The sequence below is a fragment of the Sardina pilchardus genome, chromosome 23, assembly GCF_963854185.1.
Source record: "Sardina pilchardus chromosome 23, fSarPil1.1, whole genome shotgun sequence".
NCBI lineage: Eukaryota > Metazoa > Chordata > Actinopteri > Clupeiformes > Clupeidae > Sardina > Sardina pilchardus.
Window position 1 is genome coordinate 25698827 of NC_085016.1, and position 27709 is coordinate 25726535.

The 27709-nt window shown below is 44.6% G+C and overlaps 5 protein-coding genes across 5 annotated transcripts; 1 reads left to right on the forward strand and 4 right to left on the reverse strand.

The window, feature by feature from the left end:
• Positions 1-1883: 1883 nt before the first annotated feature.
• LOC134071011 (piggyBac transposable element-derived protein 3-like) lies at positions 1884-4515 on the reverse strand. The gene is made up of 2 exons (XM_062527574.1): positions 3352-4515; positions 1884-1904 (listed from the first exon to the last, which is right to left on the reverse strand). The coding sequence occupies exons 1-2, from the start codon at positions 4513-4515 to the stop codon at positions 1884-1886; spliced, it is 1185 nt and encodes a 394-aa protein (XP_062383558.1).
• A 5784-nt stretch (positions 4516-10299) lies between these two features.
• On the forward strand, positions 10300-11499 carry LOC134070844 (gamma-crystallin M2-like). Its single transcript, XM_062527312.1, has 3 exons — positions 10300-10371; positions 10677-10919; positions 11117-11499. Exons 1-3 carry the CDS (start codon positions 10363-10365, stop codon positions 11384-11386), a joined length of 522 nt encoding a protein of 173 aa, XP_062383296.1. The 5' UTR covers positions 10300-10362; the 3' UTR covers positions 11387-11499.
• A 1122-nt stretch (positions 11500-12621) lies between these two features.
• LOC134070841 (gamma-crystallin M2-like) lies at positions 12622-14042 on the reverse strand. The gene is made up of 3 exons (XM_062527309.1): positions 13933-14042; positions 13322-13564; positions 12622-12933 (listed from the first exon to the last, which is right to left on the reverse strand). Exons 1-3 carry the CDS (start codon positions 13945-13947, stop codon positions 12661-12663), a joined length of 531 nt encoding a protein of 176 aa, XP_062383293.1. The 5' UTR covers positions 13948-14042; the 3' UTR covers positions 12622-12660.
• Positions 14043-15558: 1516 nt separating this feature from the next.
• On the reverse strand, positions 15559-20462 carry LOC134070845 (beta/gamma crystallin domain-containing protein 1-like). Its single transcript, XM_062527313.1, is given in 6 exon segments — positions 15559-15907; positions 16503-16730; positions 17075-17093; positions 18460-18746; positions 19312-19554; positions 20353-20462. Coding segments are annotated over 6 exon segments (1059 nt in total). The 5' UTR covers positions 20362-20462; the 3' UTR covers positions 15559-15634.
• Positions 20463-21101: 639 nt separating this feature from the next.
• LOC134070835 (60 kDa heat shock protein, mitochondrial) lies at positions 21102-27695 on the reverse strand. The gene is made up of 11 exons (XM_062527300.1): positions 27542-27695; positions 26826-27001; positions 26675-26716; positions 26268-26561; positions 25915-26104; positions 25209-25377; positions 24900-24999; positions 24060-24305; positions 23391-23565; positions 22933-23111; positions 21102-22582 (listed from the first exon to the last, which is right to left on the reverse strand). The coding sequence occupies exons 2-11, from the start codon at positions 26997-26999 to the stop codon at positions 22412-22414; spliced, it is 1740 nt and encodes a 579-aa protein (XP_062383284.1). The 5' UTR covers positions 27000-27001; positions 27542-27695; the 3' UTR covers positions 21102-22411.
• Between the last annotated feature and the right edge of the window lie 14 nt (positions 27696-27709).

A 27709-nucleotide genomic window follows, 5' to 3' on the forward strand; every position in this document is an offset into this window, starting at 1 on the left:
AACAAGCCCAGCATCTCCGTGTGGGCCTAGCCAAGCTTCGTCCCTGCACCGCAACCAGCAAGCAATCGGAAATACCTCAGTCCTCCACCGATCGTCGGTTACTCGTCTCCCCACCTCGTTCACCAACAGCGAAGTAACAGCTCCGCTAGAACAGAATGAAACCTGGGGCAGTGTGGAGTATACCAAGATACTAATACAACCATACGTCACTTCAGGCACCAAGGACCTACTTACATCGCTGGGTGCAGACCAAGGTACTTTGGGGTTAACTGTTACCATTTTTGAGGCCGTGTTTAAAACGCACCAAATCACACAATTTGGTCGTTTTGGGTGTCGTAGCGTGTAATAAAGTTTGTCAACGATCAAATTTGACTACTTTTAAAATTAATTCTAAGAGTTTAAGAGAGTGTTTGGTTTTCTTCTAGGTAGCTACAGTAGCCCAATAAAATGCTAAGAAGTACACAGAAAAAAAAATATTTATGGTTGTGGTTATGTGGTTATGGTTGTGAGGTGGTGTAGCCTACTTTAAGCAGGAGGATAGAATTTGGCAATTGCTGCCAATACTGTCAAAAACATCCTTGTGGCTTTGACGCCATATAAACTCAACAAGGTATGAGTCAAGGTGCTGGCGGGCTGTTCCTCTATGAACCTTGTTTCTCCACTTTGCTGTTCCCCACATGCGTTCCACATTCTGAGTATGAACTCCAGTTTCTGGGTTGACAAAATTGTAGCTGTGGTTCACAGTCAAGTGCTGGTAGCCCGCTTCCTGAAGCTGCGCCTGTGAATATCCTCGCCAGTAGTCGGCCTATCACTGAGCCCTCAGCTGTTCCTGTATTGCGGTCAGGTGGTTGACAGCTGTGCGGTCAGGGACAGTGACAATAAAGCATTAATTAGTCTCCCTGCACACTTTGGATCCATATCCAGTTCCTCTCTGCAAAACTTGACTGAAGTTAACTGTTTACACCAGCAGTAGATGAATCGGATAGTGGTGACAAGAGGCAGCCTACTATTCTGAAGCCAGTGCCAGTTTTTTCTGCATGACCACACAGGAGAGGAGGATTGACAGAAATACAAATTCATGCTGTGCTGATTATGGCATAGTTTTGTCTCAGGGAGGACACCTATGGGGGGGGCGAGGTATGTTGCACTCAAAGCCAGGGTATGCTGTCATACGAAAGTGGATATGTTTTAGCGTCGCTGTATCACATGGTATCTTAAGGCCTGGACACACCAACCCGACCGGCCGACCGTCGGCAGCAGGCGCGGATCATCGCATAGGCTAGATATGGCTGCAGCCTAGGGGCCCCACGTGTCAGGGGGCCCCCTATTGGCCATAAAAAAATAATAGTTAATTAAAATTTACATAAGAGAATAAACATTAAATTTAATTGGTCCAAAATAAATATTTAAAGCAGTAGCAAGACGCTGATTGGGCAAATACGGCGGTCAAATTTGTTTTAAAAAATATACGTCATTCACGTTACTGTTTAGTGAGAAGAATGTCGGAAAGAAAGAATGAGAGCGGGGCTCAACAACGAAAGGCAACCGTCGGCAATATGCCGACGGTATGCCAATACCACTCAACTCTGATTGCGACTTTCGTGTTTATCGATCCAGGTTATCCGAAGAAAGCCTGGTTATGTTCAGCGAGATTCGTAGTATACCCCACCTGAGCCGACTAAACCAGAGCTGTTTGTTCCACCTCGCCGGTTATGAATTAGTTTAATCAACACGGGTTTGATGAACACTGGGTTGTGCGCGTACACGCCAAACCTATAAAGACGTGATGTATGGAGCATGAAAATCCTGATCAAAAGGGCGAAACGGGCTAGCTGCCGCTAGGGGCGTCTAGATTTCTAGGCTAGAAACGGGCCGCATGTTTCTCAGAACTCGAACTCCAGGCTCTAATAAATTAGAAAAAGTTTTAAAAAGTAACACCAAAGCCTCTGCCATTCATAAGTTTCATGACAAAGCACGATCCTAAATATTTGAACTATGAATCTATTTATATCTCAGTTAAGTCTTAACATTCCTACCACATAACCTGTTATTTTATAAAGATGTAGGCTACTCGGATGGGCCCCAAGCGATCAAGATCTGATCAAGTAGATGAAATACAAGTATTACGATTCATGGTAGTAATTATATTATATATTGCCATTCAAAAAAAAAAATACTTTAAAAACAACTGGTCATGTGACGGTGGTAATTTAACCCTTTAAGGTCCGCACCAAGAAAAAAGCAATGGAAAAAATATCTTTTTGCATTTCTTTTGTAAGTAGGACAGCAATAACAAAAGTCAATTGTTTTTTCAAACTCAGACCCCACAGTTTTCTAGATATAGGCCTCTACCAAACGGTTGAGATGTCTGTTCATAGTAAACGTCAGATACCTTTATGCATACAAAAAACATTAAGAACAACTCAAATAAAAAGGTTATTTCTTCCATGTCTTTTTTATTTATTCTTATGTCATTAATTACATGGGCATAGGCAACACTACAACACTGTTTTTGAGGTTGTGCAACAGCACAAATGGCCCTTGATAAATGACCTTTGACCATTTTTGCAACCGCAATGATTATGGTCAGGGGTGCAACAGCACTTCTCTTCTTTTACTGTGTGTGTGTGTGTGTGTGTGTGCGTGCGTGCGTGCGTGCGAGAGAGCGAGGATGGAAGTGGGGTCAGGGTTCAGTGATGTGGAGGTCGTGCAACAGCACGTGGAGAGGATGATGATGGTCGGCCGTGTGTGTGTGTGTGAGAGAGAGAGAGAGAGCGAGTGTGTGTGAGAGAGAGCGCGAGAGAGAGAGGATGGGGAAGTGGGGTCAGGGTTCAGTGATGTGGAGGTCGTGCAACAGCACAAATGGCCCTTGATAAATGGCTTTTGACCTTTTTTGCAACCGCAATGATTATGGGCTTCTCTTCTTTTACTGTATGTGTGTGTGCTGGTCATTTAATGGACACTGGTAGATGGCGTCAACACTACAAAACAGCATCAGGTGGGAAAGAAGTGGTCAGCTAAACGTGTGGGAATGTGTGTGTGTGAGTGTGTGTGTGTGAGTGTGTGTGTGTGTGTGTGTGTGTGTGGGGTCTTCTTTTACTTTTTCTGATGGTATGTTGTGAAGCATCCCTGGTTCGCGTTCAAACACAGGAACACATTGCATTTTTGGCATTTCCATCTTGATACTCCCTTTGGACAGAGGTTGCACCTCCCCCACTTGTCAGAGTGGCAAAGTGGCAAATGTCCACAGTTGTCATATCGCACATCTGGTTGTGGCTGTGAGGGTCTTGGGGTGGTGGATTTTTTCTGAGATGGCATGTGTGGTGGAGAGGATGATGATGGTCGGCCAACTTTGGATGGTGGCTTGTTGACTTGTGCCAAAGTGTGGGCAACTGCCAGACGGAACATTTTGAGAGGCTGCGGTGTTTCGTTCAGGAGACTGCAGTCCCTCTTGTAGATAAGCCAGGCATTTGAGATGCACAGGTCAAGGATGTATCCAAAAAGGGGAAAGTACCATCGCCTTGATTTCGCTGGGGTCTTGTACAAGTGCACCAGCATGTCAGAGAGATCAATGCCTCCCATATGCTGATTGTAGGCAGGAATGAGTGATGGGCACGGGACGGCAATCTTTGTGTTGGCCTCTTTGCTCCACCGTTTGACAGAGGAAACAGGTGCGATCCCACAGGCATTGCTAAGCAGGTTAACACATTTATTGTCAACCCATTTCACTGCTATCACCCCTTCAGTAGACCTGTAGTCAAAAGCTCCACGTCCTTCCTTCATCAGCTCTTTGTCCGTCTTCAAGGTTGCTCCACCCATGCGGTCTGGTCGGACAGTGCCAATGCATCTGAGGCCCAGGTTTCCATGCAGGTTCTGGATCAAGTCAAAACTGGTGAAGTAGTTGTCACAGAGCACAACTGAAAGACAGGGCAGTGGTATAGTTTTGCATAACGTTGTTACCAGTTTGGCCCCTAGACCCAGCGCCTCCTCCTGCTCAGTTAGAGTAATGTTGAAGAAAGTGGATGCACCCTGATACAGCAGCAGGTCATGAATGATGCCAGGTGAACTGGCCCTGCAGAACAACTTGAAGCCCCACTTATCTGGCTTGTTGGCGATGTACTGACGGAGAGAGCCAGCTCTTGTGCCTTTAAATGCCACCATGACCTCATCCACACTGTGCTGGTAAGTTGATGGGATCAGAAGACACTGCTGGCGAAGCATGTCAAAAAGGGGGCGAATTTTGTAGAACCGGTCTGGACTGCCATCGCACTGCTGATTATCATTGAAGTGAATGTACCGGCGTAACAGCTTGAATCTTCTCCTTGGCATTGTATCAGCTATCACACTGAAACGTAACTCATAGTGCCAATAGTCATCTATGGCTGGGAAGTTGAAAACACCCATGAAAAGTAACATAGACAGGAACTTTTCAATCTCTTCAGGGCTGGTCCTGATTGGATCCCCCAGTTCCTGGGCAGAGTAGAGATTGGTGTGCTGAGAGATTTGGACAATCATCTCGTCAGTGAAGATTTAAAATACTGAAAGGGTGTCTTTATTGCATCAGGGGGGTTAAAACTTGAGTCTGGAGTTTGAAAATATTGCCAAAATCAGTCCTCATTTGACGATCACATTTCCTTTGTCTCACTTCCTGTTTGAAGGAGAACTGGCAAAGCATACACAGTGCCATCTAGTGGATTTTTTTGGGATAGCACAACTAAACCAAGTGGTAGAGAAGGCTCATTCAGGTTGAGTTAAGCTAAATGCATTATTCACTGAGATATTGTGACTTAAAGTGTGGTCTACCAAACGGTTGAGCAGGACCTTAAAGGGTTAAAGACACCTGTGAGCTCAGACCATACCTGAGCGAACCTGAGGACGCCTTGTGCGAAACGCATTGGTCGCTGTGACGGCTGCAGACTGCAGACTGCAGGCCGTTCTTCCTGCTTGCATGCTCTGTGTCTTTCCCTCCTTGCAGGTAATTGCTGGCGTGGGCGTGGCTGTTCTCGTTAAGCTACTAATACACAGGTGTATAAAGGACACTGTGCACCCCTGTTCAGAGGCAGGGCTGCTTTTAGGACTTTTGGAGAGCTGCCGTCGTGTTTTTTGCTTTTGCACTCATACATTCACATCTCAGCACACATTCGCTACATGCACCTTTGCCGACATACTGAGCCAGGCCATAACAGTCGCTCTCAATAAATGTGAGTAAAAGTCTAGTGTGCGGTAGAGCAATTTATTTTTTGTTAGAATAAAAACTGTTTTCGCAGTCATTCTGATAATAGGCCTACTATTTAACCAGCAGCTCAAGAATATTATCAAGCTTCACGTTTGCTAGCTGAGGAGGAGAAGAGTGTCGGAAAAGGGGGGAAGAAGACGGAGCCGAATTTGCAATGAAACAAGCATGCGCTTATTCTTCTTCCTCCTCGTAAAGGTTTACATTATCAAGGAATGAGTTCATTCCGCTTTAACATCGGAATAAACCACCCACTTATTTTGGAATTAAGTTTAATTCCGAATAATCATTTTCTAGCGGAATACATGGTCTTTTTTAAAAGCGGATTTTTATTCTGAATTAAGTTGGTTTTATTCGGAATTAAAGCGCTCATGTAAACGCAGCAAGTGACCACTGAATGCACTCCTAGCACTCTATAGCAACAACTAAATGTCTAAGTAATTGTGTGTCTGAAACAAATGCCATGATCATTAGACTAAGGTGTTGAGTTAATTATCTCCTATATGATGGAATTGATTATATGCGAGTTACTTTTGCCTTTGCATAACTTTTAGTATGTAATACTAGCCTGGCTAACGCCTACCACTTCTCAAATGAGACGTGGTCTGGCAATCAGTAGTGGTGAAACGGATCATCATTGATCCGTGATCCGTTCGGATCAGTATCTACGGTTCGGCACACACATGATCCGCGGATTGATTTATAATAATTATTAATAATAATGTCCGTGTGTTCTTTTGAAGTCCCTCCCTACAGAGCCGTAGGCTCTGCTCCCCTAGCCTGCCTGCGCGTCTTTTCTGCTCTCACACACGTTATTAGCGGTCATGCCATAACCAGCAATACATGGCTGCTGGTTTAAGTGCTGATGTGGCTGCACACAATAATAGCCTAATATCAAGTTTGTTTGTGCACACTTACATCTCTCAAGTTTGTTGCGCACCTACCTATGCTATGATATTTAGGTCATTTAGGCTTAGCCTACTGTTGGGTTCAATGTCAGCAATAAGCTACGCAACCTTGGCTAACTTGTACATCTGGAGATAGCTTGTGCTCACTAAAATCATAAAGGAGCATTGCAAGACACTCATCTCTTTTATGATCCCAGAAAGATTTTCTTCGACTTGTTAGTTTTATTAACATGTATTTTATCGAATGACATAGAAAGCATAACGAATTGCATCCACATATCCTTGTCATCATGCACTGTATCCAACTTAGTTTATGAAACCGTGAGACTGAAGGCTAATTACCCTCACGTATTTCTTAAAGCGACAGGGACTCAATTACACACCTCCTATGCGCACTCCTACACACCACATTAAAGATATGCTAAATCAGTACACAAATGACTAAACATTTGTAGCTACTAGTAATTATGCAGATTGTGTGTGGAGGGTCAAGCAGAATCTTGGATGGCCACTGGTGTGAATGATCACACAATATTCAATATAAGGCTAGGCTACTGGTGATTAAACACCAAATCAAATGGTAAAAAAGCATCGAAAAAGTCATTATTGACTTAATATCGGTATCGAAACAATAATTTTGGTATCGTGACAACACTAGCCTACTTTAAACACATGCTGAAAGTGCTTGAGCTACATTACAACATCCCGTCAAAGACAAAACTATGTTTATTTGTCTTGTCTTCTCTTTTTTTTATTTTTTCTGATCCGAAAAATGATCCAATCCGTGACTCTTGATCCGAGGAACGATCCGAACCGTGACTTTTTCGATCCGTTGCACCCCTAGCAATCAGACGTTCATTTTCTCGTATTTGACAAAATGCCCAGATCCGTTCATTGGGCGCCACGGATGTCTATCAAATGCGCATAGCTCATCCAACACGGTCTCACACCCAACTCGTCGAACGAGGACGCATGCCAAGCCCCCTGGCGTCAATATCGGAAGCCGAAGGTGCCCCCGCACGTTCATATGCAACGCGAAGGGCTGCCATTGACATCAGTGTAACGGTACGTGTCTACTATTGCGGCGCGTAGACGCTTGCAGATGCCTAGACCCTCTCTTCGTCGCCGCTTGTGGGCGTGTAGTAGGAAGTAGTTTATTAAATCGTAATACACAATGCCAGCACACGTAGGCAACTAAAGTGAAGCTAGCCTACTTAATACGCAATACTATTAGCCAGTGCAAGGAATTTTAACATATTTTATTGAAATACTCACAAATATCACTACCATGTTCCTCCAAAGCACCTTTCTGTCTTGGTTCAAGTTGCCAACAAGGTCATTTTGATAAGGTGCAGTGGCGAACTTGTTCCAAACTTAATGGCTTAGCCGCTATATAATATAATAACAAGACAATTATCAGGCGGAACAAATATTTCTGGCAGGCTATGGTTCCGGACCGGAGGACTAGAGCAAAGGAGAACACTTGTTTACCGAAGACGTACTTTCATTGGCTAGCTGCCTCGCGTTTACCGCTTTCATTTGCATAAAGTTCAGCAGAGCCCAACTTTTTGACGCACCGCCTCTGTTCAAATGACCGCGCCGCCTTCCCAACATGCATTGCGGAAGCGTTAACCACGCCTTGCCGCTCTCCATAGGCAATGAATGGGCTATGTGCGGCGCGGTGGCTTTTGCCGGGATAATGGACACGTACCGTAAATCCTTTGGCGTCGAATGTAGACGCAAGAAGGCAACGGAAACTTCTCGAATGTTTTGTGATTGGTTACCAACATCAGGCGAAAATTTGGGTGTTAGTGTCCAGACTGCCTTAGCAGCGTGAAAGAAATCACCGTGCAAGGCAGGATGGGAGCACCCAGGCAAATGTAATACAGTATCTGACAAATAAGAGTCAAAGGTCAAGTTTGAGCACAATATTTTTTATACACACATATCTCGTCATCAGGGCAACGACTCACCAGATTTTCATTGCTCTACCTATAATACATTTGTATAGACAAAGCAAAAAACTTTAAAGTCATTTTTCTCAGTTTGACACTCTGGTCATCCACATGACCAGATTGGCCCAATCCCAATGTCCGGACTCACGAACTCACGGACTTTGGTGCGCGTTCTCGCGAAATTCGTAAGGGTTTAGGGCTGTCCCAATGTCGAATTACAACGGGCGGGAGGGTTTGAGTACAGACTTACCGAGCCCTTTCCGTGAGTCTGCATCGGTGCAGACTTAACCTAAGGGAATTACCCACAGTTCAAAGTGTTGTGACGTTTACCGCGGAGATCATAGAAAAATCCGGAAATGAAGGTAAACAACAGCACGCACGACACACGTGCATGGTGCAAATGTTAGCACCGTCTTTGTTAGTAAACATCGCCAAGGTACATGTGATCTCGTGAAGTGCAGTCCCAATCCCAAATACCTATCTGAGCCTATGTGGCCTCACACACTCACTCACTTAGCACCTGAGATCAATTAAGTCTGTGAGTCTTTAGTTCTTAGTCTTTAGGGCTGACATTGGGATTGGGCCATTATCCACCTAATTTATCCACATGATAGAGGAAGTCTTTAACATCCCACAAATGACAATAACCCATTTTTGACCAAAAATGCAGTTACTGCCTTTTGCCTTTGTAGGGCAGCATACTAAGCTCAATCTCTTGAGATGAGGAGTATGTGCTTATTTCTACTGCACAAGATGTGTGATCAATTGGCATTGTTCAAATTACTCTCATTCTACAGCTGCAATATATGCAGCTGTAGAATGAGAGGCCCTTGCTGTGAAGTGGGCAATCTCAGGACTCATGACGAATCATGCTTCCCTCAAATGGATGCCCTGTGCAAAGGAGACCAGGGTGTCACTTGAATCGCCAAGCCAGGTACACGCCATCAAAGGTCTCTTCAGCACCCTCTAGAGGACCTGGTTGGTGGAGTCTTGTCTGCCATTGTGTTTGTCAACACAAGCACATGGCCAAGAAACCTTTAAATGAAAATAAAGCAAAATAAAACATTCTTAATGCCAAGGTTTTGACATGTTTCCCAATAGATTCCTTGCTACTTGATACTATTTGTATATTTGTGAGATTGGTTTGTACAATTCTTAATCTATACCTTAACACAATTTCCTGATAAAACAAATGTTACTTACTTGGTAACTAATTATTATGTTGATAATGATATTTTCATCAGCTGTACTATCACACGCATTGCACATGAATGACAATATCAGAAATGTCGAGCCTCTTAAGGTATGGTATACATACACATGGTAAATAACACTTTTAAAGGAACATTTGAGGAAATGACTTTTATCACCTTACACTAGAAATAGGCAATTACGACACAAAGTTGTTGGGAACCCTGACCCTTATCCACCCTCCTGACAAAATTAATGTGAAAGGGTCCTCAGCATATTTCCTGTGGCCAAGAATCAGGGGTTTGTGTTAAGGCTCTGGACTTGAATGTACTGTCAAGCATTTACTGTATCTGCACACACGCACACACACACACACACACACACACACACATAAACTCACACACACTCACACATGCACCCACATTCTCACGTATACGCTTGCATACATGCACTCACACACTTACTGTAGTGCACATAACTGTACCTCAGCATAGACCCCTGCTCTGTCTGTCTGCTGTTGGTCTGCTGCCAGGCATGGAGCAGGACTAAGGAGTTGTAGTTGTTGTCAATTGCATCATGTATTGATATAGAATCTGATCTCCTATTGAAAAGGTGATTGTTGTGTCTGTTGATTTGTTTTTGTTTATCTAGCATTTTCACACATGATGCGCAGTTGCCAGCCATAGAGTGTGACCATTTTCGCCTGTGTCTAATTCAGCAATCTTCAAGAACCAGCACAGAGCCGTGTGATGTAAGGTCACACCACGGTCCCCCACAGGTGGGTCAAGTCTTCACAGCCCTGGTCCTGAAGTTGTTGAGAAAGTAAAATGTCATGTACCTTTGGCTCAGTGACACATTGTACAGATCATAACTGTCGGATAAAGATTATTAATGCTTCAGTGCACCTCTTCCATAGTCCTTCTGACCTTGCTTGTCAGCAGGGGAAAAGCTGACATGTTAGTTTTCCCGATTTGCATGACAATGTCGCTATTTGTTTAGGGGATATAAAGAGGGTTGATGCTCCTCTGTGTGTGTGTGTGAGTGCGTTATACAGTGACCAAAGTTAGCCAACACAATGGGAAAGGTAAGGCTGGTTGTTTTGCTATGCATCTTTTGTGCCTCATCCTACGTGCATAAGTTACTAAGCCGAAGGCAATGAGGCCAGGAGCTCAGGGAAGTCCCTGTTGCTGAACCCGTCTCTAACGACGGCCAAAAGTCAGTGTGCACTCTCTCGCTCGCTGACTCTCTTTCTCTCTCTCCCTCTCTCACACACACACGACACAAACACACTCAATTTCTGTTCTTTTTTGGGAGGGAATGTCGTTTTCGGTGCCTACCTGGGTGAACTGACGAACACAACCCCACCCCCCTGATAATCCCGTTTTCCAGATCATCTTCTATGAGGACAGGAACTTCCAGGGGCGCTCGTATGAGTGCAGCAGCGACTGTGCCGATCTGCACTCGCACTTCAGCCGCTGCAACTCCATCCAGGTGGAGAGCGGCAGCTGGATGGTGTACGAGCGGCCCAACTTCATGGGCTACCAGTACTTCCTGCGCCGCGGCGAGTACCCCGACTATCAGCGTTGGATGGGTTTCAACGACTGCGTCCGATCCTGCCGCTTGATCCCCCAGGTGCGTGTCCACTCCCAGGGGCTCGAGAATGGGGGTTGGGGTTGGGGTGGCAGTGGTGTTATTGTGTTGCTGAGCGTCCCTGTTTTGACCTTTTGACCTTTTTTGACATGCTCTCTCTCTCTCTCTCTCTCTCTCTCTCTCTCTCTCTCTCTCTCTCTCTCTCTCTCTCTCTCTCTCTCTCTCTCTGTGTCCTGCAGCACCAGGGATCGCACCGCGTCCGCATCTATGAGCGCGCGGACTTTAGCGGTCAGATGATGGAGTTCACCGACGATTGCCCCTCGCTGTACGACCGCTTCCACTACAACGACATCCACTCGTGCAATGTCATGGACGGCTATTGGCTGTTCTACGAGCACCCCAACTACAGGGGGCGCCAGTACCTGCTGAGGCCTGGCGAGTACCGCCGCTTCAACGAGTGGGGCGGCATGAGTCCCAGAATTGGCTCCTTCAAACGCATCACAAGCTGAGGGCACTCATAACCAGGCTTGTCCTTCCTTGGCATCACGGTCCACCTGTCAGCATCCATTTTTAAACCAAATCAAATGAAATAAATGCAGTCATGCTCACTTGCAAACAGTTACCCCATAAGGCTCATTACTATTACAGTTGTGATTGATTGTTTTCTCATGTTGATGTGTCTAGGGTAACCTTACTTATATTTTACATGACACAGCAGAAACTCCACCGTGCACAAACAGACCTGATTTCCCCATGCTTTTCATTGAGTTCAGACCATGATAGAAAGAGAGATTGTGGACTGTACACTGACTCACACTCAAACCCAATGACCGACCCAGGAACTGACGTGGCCCTGAGCTGGTCCGGTTCCTACCTGAACAACACAATCTTATGGCTATGCCTGTTCGTTAACCCTTTCAAACATGTAATCAGCCTGCCAATATATATCTTTGTCATGGATGACAGCAGCCATGTAAGACGTATGTAAGAGATTGTTAGTTGTGGTTATCATAATACAGAAAATTGTATGGTGTGTGTTTGTGTTTATACAGACATGTTACAGAATGCACTGTTCAACAGCCTACTGTTAATTCCTATTCTTGTGATCGTATGCAAATTAAACTATCCACACATGATCCAAGATAAATGTTGTTGTAAGTTTTGACTTGATTGAAACTGCCAGCACTTGTGCAAGAATTTGTCTGTGCATTGACTACCATTATACAGTATATACACAATCTAAATGCTGGCATCATCTTTTATTGGGTTTGATCCAGTCAGCAGTACTGGGAATTGTTTTGTACCCGTGCTGTGGACAACACTAGCCACAATACGTTAGGATAATCCTGCAAATAGAAACTGGAGAGTTCCTTTTGATAGGCCTACACTGAATACAAAAGCTGTGTAAAATCATAAAATAGCTCACTTGGCAAATTCTGTCAAGTATCAATAAATCTTAAATTTGATATTATATGAAGAGGATTATATTGAGAGTCACTGTTAGTATTATATTATGTAATTAAACAAGTATATAATTTTTCATGTTACTGTATGTAACTACATTATTGATACAATCACAAAGTTAATAAACTTAACTCAAAATAAATTTGACCAAACCAGCTATATTTCATATGAGGCGAATGAAGTAAAACACGTTAAACCATTTTCAGGAGTGTCATCACATCACTGAGTGTTCTTCATTCAGACCTGCTACATTGGGAGTCACACAGTCCAGGCACAGTGGTTGGAGACACACATGTTTATTTGAGACAGAGGGAGCGGACTAGAAATCAGTGATGCGTCTGAGAGAGCCCACCCTGGGGCCCTGACCTCCCCAGTCGCTGAACCTCCTGTACTCGCCGGGCCTGAGGTAGTAGACACGGCCGCGGTAGTTGGGCTGGTCGTACATGAGCCAGTGGCCCTCCATCACATTGCAGGAGTTCACATCGTTCATGTGGAAGCGGTCGTTAAAGTTGGGACAGTCGTCGTTGAGCTCCATCATCTGACCGCCCATCTCTGGGCGCTCGTAGAAGCGCAGCTTGTAGTTGCCACGGTACTGAAGACAACACAAAACACAAACAAACAAACAAACAAACAAACAGGCAAAACAAAAAAATGTGCCGAAAACAGAGGACAAACAGAAATCACTTGTAAGAGAAATGTAGATGCTGGTCTTAGCTGAGTTTATAATATACATGAAATATGAAAGCCTGCTTCAGACGGCATAGTTCTTACTATACGCACACATACACACACATAAATATAATACACACACACACACACAGACACACATATATCATATCATTGTCCTATGATCTCCATGCCCAGGGGCCTCAGATGCAAATTAGCTGCATAGCTAACTCAGGAGTTCTGTACTGTACATGGCCCCTGTCAAATAATCAAAATGAATGAACTTCAACCTGAATCTAAACCTAAACACTAACCATGGGAATCATTCTGCAGGATCTGATGCAGTCATTGATGCCAATCATGCGCTGGTTGTCAGAGTAGTCCCCCCTCTTCAGGAAGTACTGGTGGCCCATGTAGTTGGGGCGCTCGTAGACGACAAAGCAGCCGCTCTCCACCCTGATGGAGTTGCACCGGTTGAAGTAGGAGTGCAGGTCAGCACAGTCACTGCTGCACTCATGGGAACGACCCTGGAAGTTCCTGTCCTCGAAGAAGATAATCTGAGACGAGAGTTGCATTATTCTCCTGGATGCTCAAAGACTTGATACACACAGTCACTCACTCAGATTCAGGAAGAGGATATAAATGACAGCGTTCCATGCATCCATTCGAACTTCAGATATACATTTTACCCCGCCTCATAACACTAACCATAACATAACCCTGAAAATTTACTTCACTCAAAGGACAAAGGAAGACAACTAAATAAGTGACCAACACATCTGCTTTTCATAATAAACAACCTGTTATTAAAATTTAGATTAAGAATTCTGAGCAACAAATGATTGCATTAAATGAGCTCTAACTGCAGCATTAAAAGAGAGCAGTGGAGGTTGTGGATGCCAGTGTGGATGTTTGCCAGCCTTACCTTTCCCACTGCCATGGTTGGTCCGGGCGGGTAAAGGCTCAGTGCATTCTGTCGCTGCCTGGCGCTGTCCTTTTATGAAAAAAGTGCTGTGTGATTGCACAGCATAAAGTATTGTCATTCAAATAACGCCACGGTATCTAGAGTTGGTAGGGAGCGCGTGGCATGGTTGTGTAAATCTGCCCCCCGTGTATAGCCGGGGCAAATGCCACGGTCGGTTATTGTTTGTCCTTTTTTTCGCATGCATACATCACCATTGATCAAGAGAAAAACTACAGTGCATCAAACTTATAGACGGGATAAACACAGAATCAGCAAAACAAGCCAGCAAAGTCCCAGCTGGAACGTTACTATTCAGATACTGTAGAAACGGAACACTCTGCAGTATCAATGTTCCAACAGGCAGGGTTTTCTTGTATCAAACAGATTCATAAAGCTGATCTTGTCATAATTACTATGGCCCTAGAACATTTTGTCTTCAATGATGAACTGCTTTGAGCACCGTATACATACTATATCCTGTAGTAAGTGTTCAGCACACTTTTACACATATGGACAGAGAAGATTGTCATCAAAGGCCTCCTCTGTCTTTTAACCTTTTAGCAAACCTTGTCTGGTTTGAAGTCTCCATGTTGTGGGGCTGCCAATCACTCTCTAATTAAACATGAGTTATTCAAAGTTCTCCTCTTAAGACGTAAGCCACGGGCTATCTTTAGTGCCCAAAGTGATGGTCTACTCCCACCACTTAAACGCTCAGCTTATATTACCCCTCAATAGCAAAGTTCCTCCAAGGAACATTGTTGCCACTGCCACCCCTCCAGACTATGTTCATTTGTTGTTCTCCTGATGGTAGAATGGCCTAAGTTACCTGATAGAGCAGGGGCATCCCTCCCTATCTTCAAGAAGCTGTTGAAGACCGGACTCTTCCAAGGCCACCCCGCTCTCCAGCAGCCCAACACACCCAGCATTTCTTACCACTTCCTGTTCTTCCCCCCTTTACATCCATCTTCTTCAACACTTTGCCTAGAACATAAAACATTCTATCTCACTCTCATCCTCTGGTAATGGTATTGATTGATGTAGCATTAATTGCTAATTCATTACTAAGTCATTTGCTATGTTAATACCATTTCCACTTTCCAACATGGAAGCATAGGTGGGTCAGCAGATTGCACAGGGGTGTCACACACAGACGAGTTCTGTGTGATTCATTTGAAGACAAACCTCCAATATGTTCCTCTATGCTATAAAGTGCCACTAATTACTCAAGTAATTTATATTTGATTAAATCCTGTGCTGTCATTTCTCATGGATAGGTAGCCACAGCAACGAAAACTGTTTGTATAACACATTGTGGTTTCAAACGAGACTCTGTGATGACAGTGTATCTGTAGCAATATTATGTGTGGATAGCTCTTATGGTGATCCAGTGATTCAGGAACTCCTAATTAAATCGATCAGTGAATACAAATCTCCACTCCCTGTTCCAAACATTTGTGACAAAGAAAGTTTCAACTTCCACAACTTTTGAAAATTAAAAATGATCCTTCCCAAAAAACCTAAACATCTCATCCACAACCTTTTCCTCCAGGAATACCCCCCCAAAAAACGCCAAATCAGGCAGCAGAGTTAGAGCCGACTCCATTTTATTCAGTGTGTGGAACAAAGCATAGAGCAGACATTTCACCAGTACATCTGAAGCTCTTTAGAAGTCCGTGATACGGCGGATGGATCCGATCCTGCCGCTCATGGCACCCCAGTCGCTGAACCTCCTGTACTCGCCAGGCCTCAGGTAGTACATCCTGCCCTTGTAGTTGGGCTGGTCGTACATCAGCCAGTGGCCGTCCATGACGTTGCAAGACTGGCAGTCGGACATGTGGAAACGGTCCATGAAGTTGGGGCAGTCATCCATCAGCTCCATCATCTCGCCAGACATGTCGTTGCGATTGTACATCCTCATTTTGTAGTTGCCACGGTACTGTGGGAGGGAATGCAAACGCCGTCATGAGTTTCACTTACACTTTTTTACCATTTAGAGGCATTTCTGAAAGTCACTGTTGGACGTAGACAGGTTTAGGGGGTAGAGTCATAACTTTAGTGATAATTGAGTGTCAAAAAGCACCTCACAATTCTTAAAAAAAATGGAATTACTAAAGAATAACATTATGATAATGCTATCAGACCTGTGAACATGTGACTCGTTATCTTAACTGAGCCACATCACATTAAGATAGCTGCAGGGAACAATTAGTTTGGGAGCCAGTTCACTAAAACCTCAAACCTCACTAAAATGGAAGGCGCAACATGACGCCCATTCGGGAGAACAGAAGGTAACACTTCACCTGGATAGACTTTGCCTATAGACTTTACAGATGGTTTGTTGAAATTGAGGTTCAGTTTTTAGAATTGTGGCTAACCAATTACCTCTCCTCAACCAAATCCAAACCCTAATCTTAACCTTAACTGTTTGTGAACAGATGATTTATTTATAGTCTGAGTCTCTGTAGATAGTCTATAGGACACCATCCAAGTAAAGTGTAACCGAATAAGAGCAGAGATATCTGAGGTCATACCATGGGGATCATGCGGCAGGATCTGACACAGTCGGTCATGCCCATCATGCGCTGGTAGTCGGAGTACTCTCCGCGGCGCAGGAAGTACTGGTGGCCCATGTAGTTGGGGCGCTCGTAGATCATGAAGCAGCCGCTCTCCACACGGATGGAGTGGCAGCGGTTGAAGTAGGAGTGCAGGTCGGAGCAGTCGCCCATGCACTCATGGGAACGACCACCGAAGTTGCGGTCCTCATAGAAGATGATCTGATGCCAGAGGAGCAAATGTTAGTATACTTGGAGGTAGAGATTGACAATCACATAAACATGCAACCAAAGAGCAGCCGACATTAGTATATGTACTCTATGTTGCCAAAAAAGCAGCAAATATTAGTATACTAAGTGATGGGCAAAGAGAATGCAACATGAATATTGGAAATTGAGAGCAAATATTAGTATACTTAATGGTTGAAACTGAGAATTTCACAAACATTAGTGTCCTGTTATTGCCATTGAAAGTCAGAATTATGAGGCCTTCCAAACACTGAAAAACAGATAGAAGTTTTAGAGGAAGGTCATTTCATTAGTGTGTGTGCAGTACTCATAGTGCTGTACCTTGCCCATCATGGTTGCGGTTGTTGGGTTGACAGATGCTAGTAGTGCAAGCTTGTGTTAACTGTGACTTTTCCTTTTCCTTATATATGCCTCAGGTCCGGAAAAAGGTACCGCAAGGGTATTTGTCATTCTAATGAGCCAGGGTCAGAGTCAGCACAATTCCTACAGGTTCTTCTTTCAGCACACACATACACACACACACACACACACACACACACACACACACACATAGACACACGACAAAATGGTAGTATGACAAATCATGTCAAAGACCATAGAGTCCTTGTGTCAGTCAGCCATTATGACCATGTGACACACCTGTCCTAATCTGGTTCCGACCAGCCTCATCCAGGGCCAGGCCTGGCCCATGTCTTGGCCAGTTGTCTTTCAGAGGAGGCTTCCAGTGAACTCCACTATTCCTGAAAGGACATCCGGAAACAATGCAGATTGCAGATTGTTACGGATTGTGAATGTGTTTCTTTGGTGACTGGAGCATTTAGACCCAGACGTTTCCTGTTGTTAAAGGCATGTTTAAAGCCGTGGATGAAAGCACTCAGGTATAATGTCCTCTGAGGGTTTTCCTTTCAAAACAACAGGCCTTGTTTCCCGCATCAGTCATACAGTGCTTTGTCCCTGACCCCTTTTGGAAATGGGAGCTTTGCCAACGAGGCATGTTTTCACCCCCGGATGACCTCTGCCCCCCTGACCCTGAGTGTGTGTGTGTGTGTGTGTGTGTGTGTGTGTGTTTCTTTGTGTGTGTGTGTGTAAGAGAGAAAGAGAGAGAGAGAGAAAGAGAGAGAGTGAAAGATATTGAGTGAGTGAGAGTGACAATAGGTGTAGGTGTGAGCTTGTCTGACCGCTGTGGACAGTGATCGCTAAGTTCGGTTTTTGAAGAACAGCAGACAGGTGAGTGTGGAGTGGGTGAGTACTTCACAAGTCATATTTGGAGTTTAGAAGGTTGATAACACATTAATAGTTAATACGAGTTTATTCCTTCTAATCTAAACTTCTAAAGACACTACTATTTCAAGTGTTGAAGTGATAGTGTCATTGTGAGTCTATTTTGAATTGTCATAAAAGACATATGTGGTATGTGCTTTACTTTAAATATACAATGGCATATGCATTGCTATATATAAACTATGGTATAAAAAGATTGTCATGTGTTGAGCTATAGACACATAATTAGACACATAGACACAACTGGATACATAACAACACATAACACATTCAACAAATGATTTCAAACCTAACCGGAATTTAGACTGTGAGACCAGAATAGACACAAACTCTCGACACGTCTCAATCTGAACATATGTTTTATTCATGACTGTCCATCCTCTTTCTCTCTCTCGCTCTCGTTTGCTCTTTTCTCATTTAAAAATCAGTGACCCTCCTGAAGGAGCCGGTGGTGGCACAAGTGGCGCCCCAGTCGCTGAATCTGCGGTACTCGCCGGGCTGCATAAAGTACTGGCGCCCCCTGTAGTTGGGGTGCTCGTACATGGTCCAGTAGCCGTCCATGACGTTGCAGGAGTAGATGTCGCGGCTGCGGAAGCGGTCCTGCACCGACTCACAGTCGTCGTTGAACTCCATCATCTGGCCCTGGAAGTCAGGGCGCTCGTAGATGCGCATGCGGTAGGGGCCGCCGCTAGTCTGTGTCAGTAGGAGAGATAGAGGTGGGAAAGAAGTAGGAGAAGAGAAGGAAAGAGAGAGATGAAACGTAAAAGATAAAAAAAAGAGGTAAAGTGGGAGGTTAAGAAGTCCATGGTGTGATCAATCAAACAACATATGTTTTGACATTTTTGAGTATCAATTAAAGACATTGAAGTCTTTGTAACAGTAACAGATTTGTAACAGCAAGGACAATTGGTGTGCTTATTGTATGGAATCTTGAGTTGAATCTTGAACTAATGACTTCTTCAGTCAGAAGGGTTAAGATGCTCACTGATTATAACAAATGATTGTAAACATTGGTGTTGACACCAAAATGTCCTCAAAATCATGTTACCTCTCTCTCTGTCTCTCTGTCTCTCTCCCTCTCATTCTGCAGACATGTCACAGACAGACACATACATACTCATGCGCGCACACACACACACACACACACACACACACACGTAAACACACACACGTAAACACACACACATGCACACACATACACACGCATACACACACTCACGCTCACACTCTCTCACACACACACACACCAGGTACTCACATAGGAGAAAGTGCGGCAGGAGCGGATGGAGTCGTTGTAGCCCATCCAGCGCTGGTATTCGGGGTACTCTCCGCGGGTCAGCACGTACTGGTAGCCGCTGTAGTTGGGGCGCTCGTATAGCACCCAGCAGCCACTCTCCACGCGGATGGAGTTGCAGCGGCTGAAGTGGGGGTGCATTTCGGGGCAGTCTGTGTCACACTCATATGAGCGGCCCTGGAAGTTCTTGTCCTCGTAAAAAGTGATCTGGAAGCAGACAGGGAAACATGTTTGGGATGAGTCAGTGATAAGAGACTGGCTGCAAATGTGAGGCTCAGTGTTGACAGTGGTTCAGTAAACCCCTAGCATGGACAATGAGTTCTAGTTGTTGTGATGTTCTGTTAATGTGCATTTAGGTTCTCTCAGAAACATCTTCAGATACTACAACTATACTATATCTATACCTGCCCTATTTAACCAGACCAGCTCTCTGACTTGTATTACAGATGTTTATTTTATTTTATTTTTTATTATTATCACTTATTTTTATCACTACCTTAGCTGGAAAGAGACCTGCTCTGTCTTTGTGTTCATAGTCACCAGCTTTGGACAAAGGCGTCTGCTAAATAACCATAACCATAACCATAACCATAACCATATAGTAATTTAGACACTATGGAGGGAAGGTCCAAAAGGGGGGTGCATGCAGACTGTCCGTTACTTTCCGCTGGTTGTGGTCATATCATAGGTGTAGCATGAGTCCATGAGAACCCAGTGTGGGTGGCCTGACTGGAGTAGGTGTGCTCGTATCAGACTGAAGACTGTGCCCACATTACAATGGTGGCTCCACAAAGCTCATAATCCTCTGCACAAGTCCTGCACCTGAGCCACCTGAACAGGGGCTCTCCATCGTCCTGTGCTGTCCTCTCTCTGGTCCTGTGCTGTCCTCTCTCTCGTCCTGCCCGGTCCTCCCACACGTCCTGTGCTGTCCTCCCCTTCACCCCCCTCATCCTCCCCCTCGCCCTGACTGATGAAGGTCTTTCCTGCGGTGTGCTGCCTACTTACCTTACTCATGGTGACTCAGCTCCTGCGTGCCTGTTTCTCGGTGTGTATCTAGCTAGGCTCTGGTGCCAGGCACAAACCGGGCCTGATTTATAAAGCTCTGTCCAGAGGTGGCCGCCTCGGCCGTTTTGTTATTTTAATGACCCGGGGATTTGGTGGTTTTTGAGAAGCTGCCAAGGTCCTGATCCAGTGCATAGAGGCAAAAACCCTGATTCATCACAGCAAACGGCCTAGCCCCGCAACTTTACCACCCCCTGCCACCTGGTCCCTCTGCCAGCCACTGCAGTGCGAGCCGTCTATATTGTGATCCACGATATATAAAAAAAACAAAGAATTCATGTTTACCGCTTTGAATGCTCGCTGGCAACACTAAACACCCAGGAGTGACGATGGCCGGCGGGAGGTTGACAGAAAACGGGCTTGTGCTGTATGATAAAGGGGGGAAAAAAAGGATTAGAGAACAGGTATAGGGGGCTGAGACCTGGGCCTTATTCTGTTATCCATACCTGCATCCTTGCAATCAACTTCAAGAAACCACATTCACCACAGAGAGTGTTATGGAATCACTTGATTGAACTGGATGTTCTACAACTATGCGCTAAACTACACATGATCTTTAGTGTTGCAAAGGGACAATTGTGAAGTATAGGATGACAACTATCGGACTCCTTTGAGGAGGGAGTTGGGCTTAATGAACTCTACTTCCTTAAAGAAATGAGTGGAGAAGAACAGGGACAATCCAAGGCCAAACATAAATTGTTTAGACGTTTGATTTTATTATAAAGTATTTTCATTTTACTATATTGTACAAAAACAAAAACAAACAAAACATTCAGTATTAATACATCTTTGCTGAGTTTTTTTGATTTGCCATCAAGTGATCACCGAGATATTTGCAGAAGCACAGTAAGAGATCAAAAGCACATAAGGGAACTTGTAAAAAAACATACACTAGCATCATTCACACAGGGCTCAGCACACCCACACCATCTAACCTGCCTTGAGTGGATGTAATATTTATTTATTTTAAGATTGAGCACAATTCAGGTCCCTTCATTTCAACTTACTTCAGTTGACAGTTGATAGCAGGCACAAAAAGGGTACCAGAAAGACTGACATGGGTATCAAAGTATTTTGGGGTGAAATTGAAAATATTGTTCATAAAGAATTGAAAAGATACCATTATCAACATTGTTCTGTATATCTTTTGTTTACATATACAGTAGTTGTGAACTGGATATCTATTACAGCGCCATCTTCTGGCCACCTCCAACTCTCCAAACAAGGCCTCTCCAATTCAAAACAAAGGTCCCAACATCCTCAGTCATTCCGATATAACAGAACCAAAGCTGGCCTATCTTGGTGTCTTGTTATTAAGTGCATCTGAGAAATAATACATAAACATATCCTGTGGACATTAACCATTTCTGTGGACTTAGTAGGCAATGAGGAAAAATCGAAGGGAAACATGACAACATTCAGAGCAAACATCACAGACAAACTTCACAACGTGAATTGGACAGGGAGCAAAGCCCTCTTTTCTGTCAGATGCAATTACACAGGCAAAGATCAAAACCATCCCAGCATCAGACAATTACAAATAAAACAAAACAAAACAAAAAACAAAACAAAAAAAACTAAATCAATCAGGCGTCTCATGTAAAACCAGGAACAGGATTTTCTGCACACATCAACATAACCCCAAAGGAAACAGTAACAAGTTCTCATGATTCATTGTCTTCATCGGTTCAGGCATGAGCTTTTCAACCAGACATCAAATGAAGAATATTATGGTAGCGCCTAACTGTGAGTAGCGTAGGGGGGGGGGGGAGCACAGTTCAACTGTCCCCATTGAAAGTGTCCTTCAAAGGCTGCTTGATGCAAATGGGGTTAGATGTAACATGCCTGTTGTGGTGGTTGTATAAAGTCTTGATGTGCAGTTTCTGTTTTACTGATGTAATCCCAAACCCTGTCCAAGGGGGGGCGATAGAGAGCGCTTTTGTCTGGCTCCAGCACCAGGTCCCTCATGGTGTGGGGGTATCCGGGGCATCTGGGCGGGGTTTTAGAACATACCTCCACCCATACCACCCATACCTCCCATCCCGCCCATTCCACCCATACCGCCTGGCATGCCACCCTCTTTCTCCTCCTTGGGAATCTCCGTGACGACCGCCTCGGCCGTGGACAGGAGGGAGGCCACACCAGCAGCGTCAAGCAGCGCTGTTCTCACAACCTGGGGGGTGAAACAGATAAGGAGGAGGGGTTAGCCAATCAAGCAGCTGAAGACCAAGTACAGCAACTACTAATATCGCATATACGGCAGTATCTGTACATCGCTACTGTTACAATTCTGCCCAAGCACAAAACCCAGAGGGCCAACTCCCACAGGATCAAGATTGTGGGTTTGAGTCCCAGAAGATAGGCAACTACAGAATCAATGCATGTAAATCTTTGTATGTTCCTGAATTATGTTTCTGCAATGCAAAATGACTTTTTCGGTACATTACATGAGTTGAAAGTCACTTTAGACAAAAGTGATTGTCAAAAATGTTAATGTGTACTGGGGCACTGGTGGGTAGGTACCTTGGTGGGGTCGATGATGCCCTTCTCCACCATGTTGACGTACTCGCCCTGCATGGCGTCGTATCCCATCAGGCCGTCCAGCTGCAGGATCTTCTCCACCACCAGGGAGCCCTCCACCCCCGCGTTCTTCGCTATCGTCATGGCTGGCACACGCAGGGCACGTCGGATGATGTCAATGCCTGAAAGACACATGCAAGACAGTTAGGACTAAAACAGTAGTACACGGCCACCTTCACAGAAATACTCCAGACACGAGTAACAACAGAGTCCTTTGTAAAGGTCTTGAGGCACCAATTGTCGGTGAAGTTCAGTACAAAGGATCAGGAAAATGATTAAAACTTCCAAGAACAACCACACAAATGAGCATGTTTAGCAAGGGTAAGGGGTAACTATTCATGAGACTGGACTATGCCGATTTCTTTTTTTTAAAGCATATTGTTTTGGCCTTTTTTACATACCGATTTTCTGGTCAGCATTGGTTGGCTTGATGGCATCCAAAGCAGGGATGCAGCGAAGCAGGGCACAACCTCCTCCGGGCACGATGCCCTCTTCCACGGCCGCCCGGGTGGCATTCAGGGCGTCGGTCACGCGGTCCTTCTTCTCATTGACCTCCACATCACTAGTACCGCCAACCTGGCAATGACATGAGGTTGAACATCTTTAAGAGTGGACAAATCATTTAAGTGTGAAGGAAATACAGTGGCAAAAGCAATGAATGAATGGCGCACATTAATTAACAACTAATTAATACCACACAAAATGTGTTTAATTTAAAAAAACAAGTAGGAGCTTCACCACTGTACACATTTTTATGTAAAGGCAAAGGAATCAGTATTCGGTTTCTGGTTCACGTTCTCTTTTCCTTGCACCCCCCTCTCTCTTTCTGTAGCCCCTACTGGGCCTGCCACTACTATGGGCCCCCCTATGGGAGTCCAGGCCTTGGCATTTTGACATGTAACAATTGAAATTACCATTTTTCATGGCTACCTAAAATTACTTCCCTAGAGGAATTCTAGAAATAATAGAGAATTTGTTCTCTTGTAGGGAGCTGCTCCCTGCTATCCTTGACACAGACCCCTGACTGATCCCCTCAACCCTTGAAGACGCTCCCCCACACTCTCTCGCACCTTCAGCACAGCCACGCCGTCAGAGAGCTTGGCCAGCCGTTCGTTGAGCTTCTCCTTCTCGTAATCGCTTGTGCTGTTGTCCAGGTGCTCGGCAATCTCGTTGATGCGCTTCTCGATGGCGGCGGGGTCACCACGGCCCCTCAGGATCAACGTGTCGTCCTTAGTGACCTGCACCTCACCCACCTTCCCAAAGTCATGTGGCTGAACGTCCTCCAAAGCCAAGCCAACAGTCTCATCCCCAAACACCTGCAGAGAAAGAAAAAAAAAAGACATACTGTGTTATTGAGTCGCCTTGTCAACCAGCCTAACAGGGGAGCTACACCAGGTGTGCAACTGAAGCGTTCCATTCGCGACGCGTAAAATCCATTTCAGAAGACTGGTCTATTTTTTTTTTTTTATGTACGCGCCACTGTTGCGTCTGGTGTAGCCATTCCATTGATTATAGTGATTATTAACTGCTGCAGCATACGCGTCGTGAACGGAACGCTTCAGTTACGCGCCTGGTGTAGCTCCCCTGGAAGAGTTGTGAACTTATTTGTAAAGTGGATTCAAAATACATTACAGACACACAATTTATGTTACACAGTAAAACAAAGCTGTAACACAAAAACAGAACCACACCAGGTCCCAATTATTTTTCCCTAGCCAGTATCACAGTATGTGACTTCAGAAACATCCTCTCTAAGTATAGATCACAAGTCACTAGCTGTGTTTCAATTAGCATACTTCTGTACTTACAATACCTAAAAAAGTGCATTCACTTGTGCACTCATATTAGGCCTTGTAAGTACAGAAGTATGCAAATTGGAACACCGCCACAGCATGGTCCTGAACACTCACAGTGCCTCCAGAGGCGACGGCCATGTCCCTGAGAATGTTCTTCCTGTTGTCGCCAAATCCAGGGGCCTTCACTGCCACAACCTGAAGGCCAACCTTGAGCCTGCAAGTAATAGAATACAACTAGATTATCAGTAAGCTCTTATGGAATCCATAAACAATTTCCAGAAATCAAAAATCAAGGAGTAAAGACAAACAAACTTTAAGTCACACACACCCACCGACACACAGTCCCTCTCTTTGGCAGATATACACACTGCACATTGCTTTCAATCCCTCTTACACTCACAAAAAGGAAACGACTTGCCATACCGGTTAAGGACCAGTGTGCTGAGGGCCTCTCCGTCCACATCCTCGGCGATGATGACCAGAGGCTTGCGGTGCTGGTTGGCAATCTCCAGAGCAGGCACAATGTTCTGGACGCTGGAGATCTTCTTCTCGCTGAGCAGCAGGTAGGCATCCTGGAACTCGCACTTCTGACCTGTACGGCCACAAATCCAATTAAGTGTGGGTTCACAGAGAACATTGTTGTCTGGTTCTGGTGCCTAATAGCTGCCATGCATCATCCAGGTGGGTGCTACACATTAGACATGGCTAGTGAGGTTATTTCTTCACTGTGAAGCACCTGGAGTGTCTAAAAAAGTGCTATATGTGTTGCTGTTGTGGTCTGGTATGAACAGACACTGTAAGCAATGGGGCTTTCTACCCAGAGACAGTCTAACACACTGATTACATTATAATGATTTGCAAAGACTTACCAATTCAATTATTTGATTATTATATTTAATCATTAATTGATTATTATATCTAATCACACTATGTATTATTACACATCATTACTATTGAGAAAAGTAGAAATGCTGCCTCTTGAAGCTGCATATCAAATGAAAAACTCTCTGGTCAGACACTGTAATTCTTTGACCTTTTCTACCACCACCATGAACACATACATACGCACAAACCTGAACTATCTGAGAAAGCACAAAGGTTAGAGGTCAGAGAAGCATCAATGCCTGACCTTTGGCAGTGTTGATGAAGTATGGGGAGATGTAGCCGCGGTCAAACTTCAGCCCCTCGATGATCTCCAGTTCATCGTGAAGCGTCTTGCCATCCTTCACCGTGATGACCCCTTTACGACCCACCTTCTTCATGGCGTTGGAGATTATGGTTCCCACCTCGCTGTCTCCATTGGCTGAGATGGTTGCAACCTTGAACAAAACATTATACATGAAACCTCAACAGTCTTAACGTTCTATTGATACCAAGTTACCTCTTATGAACAAATACGAGTGAAACAAACACACACACACACGAGTATGTGCATACAAAAGTTGGAAAATGAGACCACTGATTGGATCCACTGTCATATACCTGAGCGATTTCCTCTGGTGTGGTGACTGGTTTGGAGAGCTTCTTCAATTCAGAGATAACAGTCTCCACTGCATGCATCACCCCACGGCGGATTTCCACAGGATTGGCTCCCTTGCTGATTGTGTCGAAGCCCTCTTTGGCAATGGCGCGAGCCAGAACAGTGGCGGTTGTCGTGCCATCTCCAGCCTCTTCATTTGTGTTATTAGCCACGTCTTGAACCAGCTTGGCACCAATGTTCTTATATCTGTCCTTCAGGTCAATGCTCTTAGCCACTGTCACACCATCCTTGGTGACCTTGAGGCAGAGGTCATACAATGTATGTCAGTTTAACAAAACACACATACTCTATGAATGTAACATACATTCAGATAAAAGCAATATTCAGAGAAACAGAATAAATGTCCTACCTTGGGACTTCCCCAACTCTGTTCAATGATGACAGTGCGGCCCTATAGGTAATGGACAAAATTAAAGCACATTGAATTTCATAAGATAACAACATATTGTGAGAATGTCACTGCCATTACACACACTTTGGACCTTAGCCTTGTAAGTTACCTTGGGTCCCATGGTAACTGCAACAGCGTCTGCGAGGAGGTCAACCCCCTGAAGCATGAGGGCGCGTGCATCGGCTCCGAATTTTACATCTTTAGCGTAGGCACGAGTCAGGTGGGGAGCTAAGGCCCTGCACACGGGTCTGGCTTGTCTCATCAAAGTAGGTAAACGCAGCATTCCTGCGAGAAAAATGTAATTTTAGGGAACACTGCTGTTTTACCAAATCGGCATTAACCACACAAATCCGTAGCCTGCAGAGTGACGTTGACCAGTGAACAATTTGACCGATCGTTTCTGGTTAATGTATAATAAGGAAATCGTGACCTGCCCCTCACGTTAATGTGATTTAAATAAACGTTAGCATAGCCACATGGATGATGTTGCAATGCCAATGGTTAGCCAGATTAGTTAGCTAGCTAGCGAGCTAAGTTACATCATAACTTACATTCTGTACATTTACAAGAGATTGGCCTGACGACCAAACCCACCTGGACGATACCACGATGTCATAAAATATTAACTGTATTCAATGTCACAATCAAAAGAGAGAAAACATGCCAAATAGCTTGCATCATTCATTCAAGTTCGTCCTTGCCATCTTCATTCAAATCTTACAAGGACAGCGCACGTGTTGTAACGTTAGTAGTATAAAAATATGTCCCTCTCTTTGCCAACATAATGCATCGATCTGTCAGCTGAGCAGACGGCGATATACTTACTATTAATTTATGGTGACAATAAGATGAAGACAGAATCCGTGATCTCTAAGACACTTCTACAGGCAAGTGTGAAATTAAATGGCAATGAGATCTGCACAGTCTCAGCCCGATTGAGTGCGTAACCTGACGAACCTGACTCACACGTGTTTCTGCATCCGGTCTGTACCG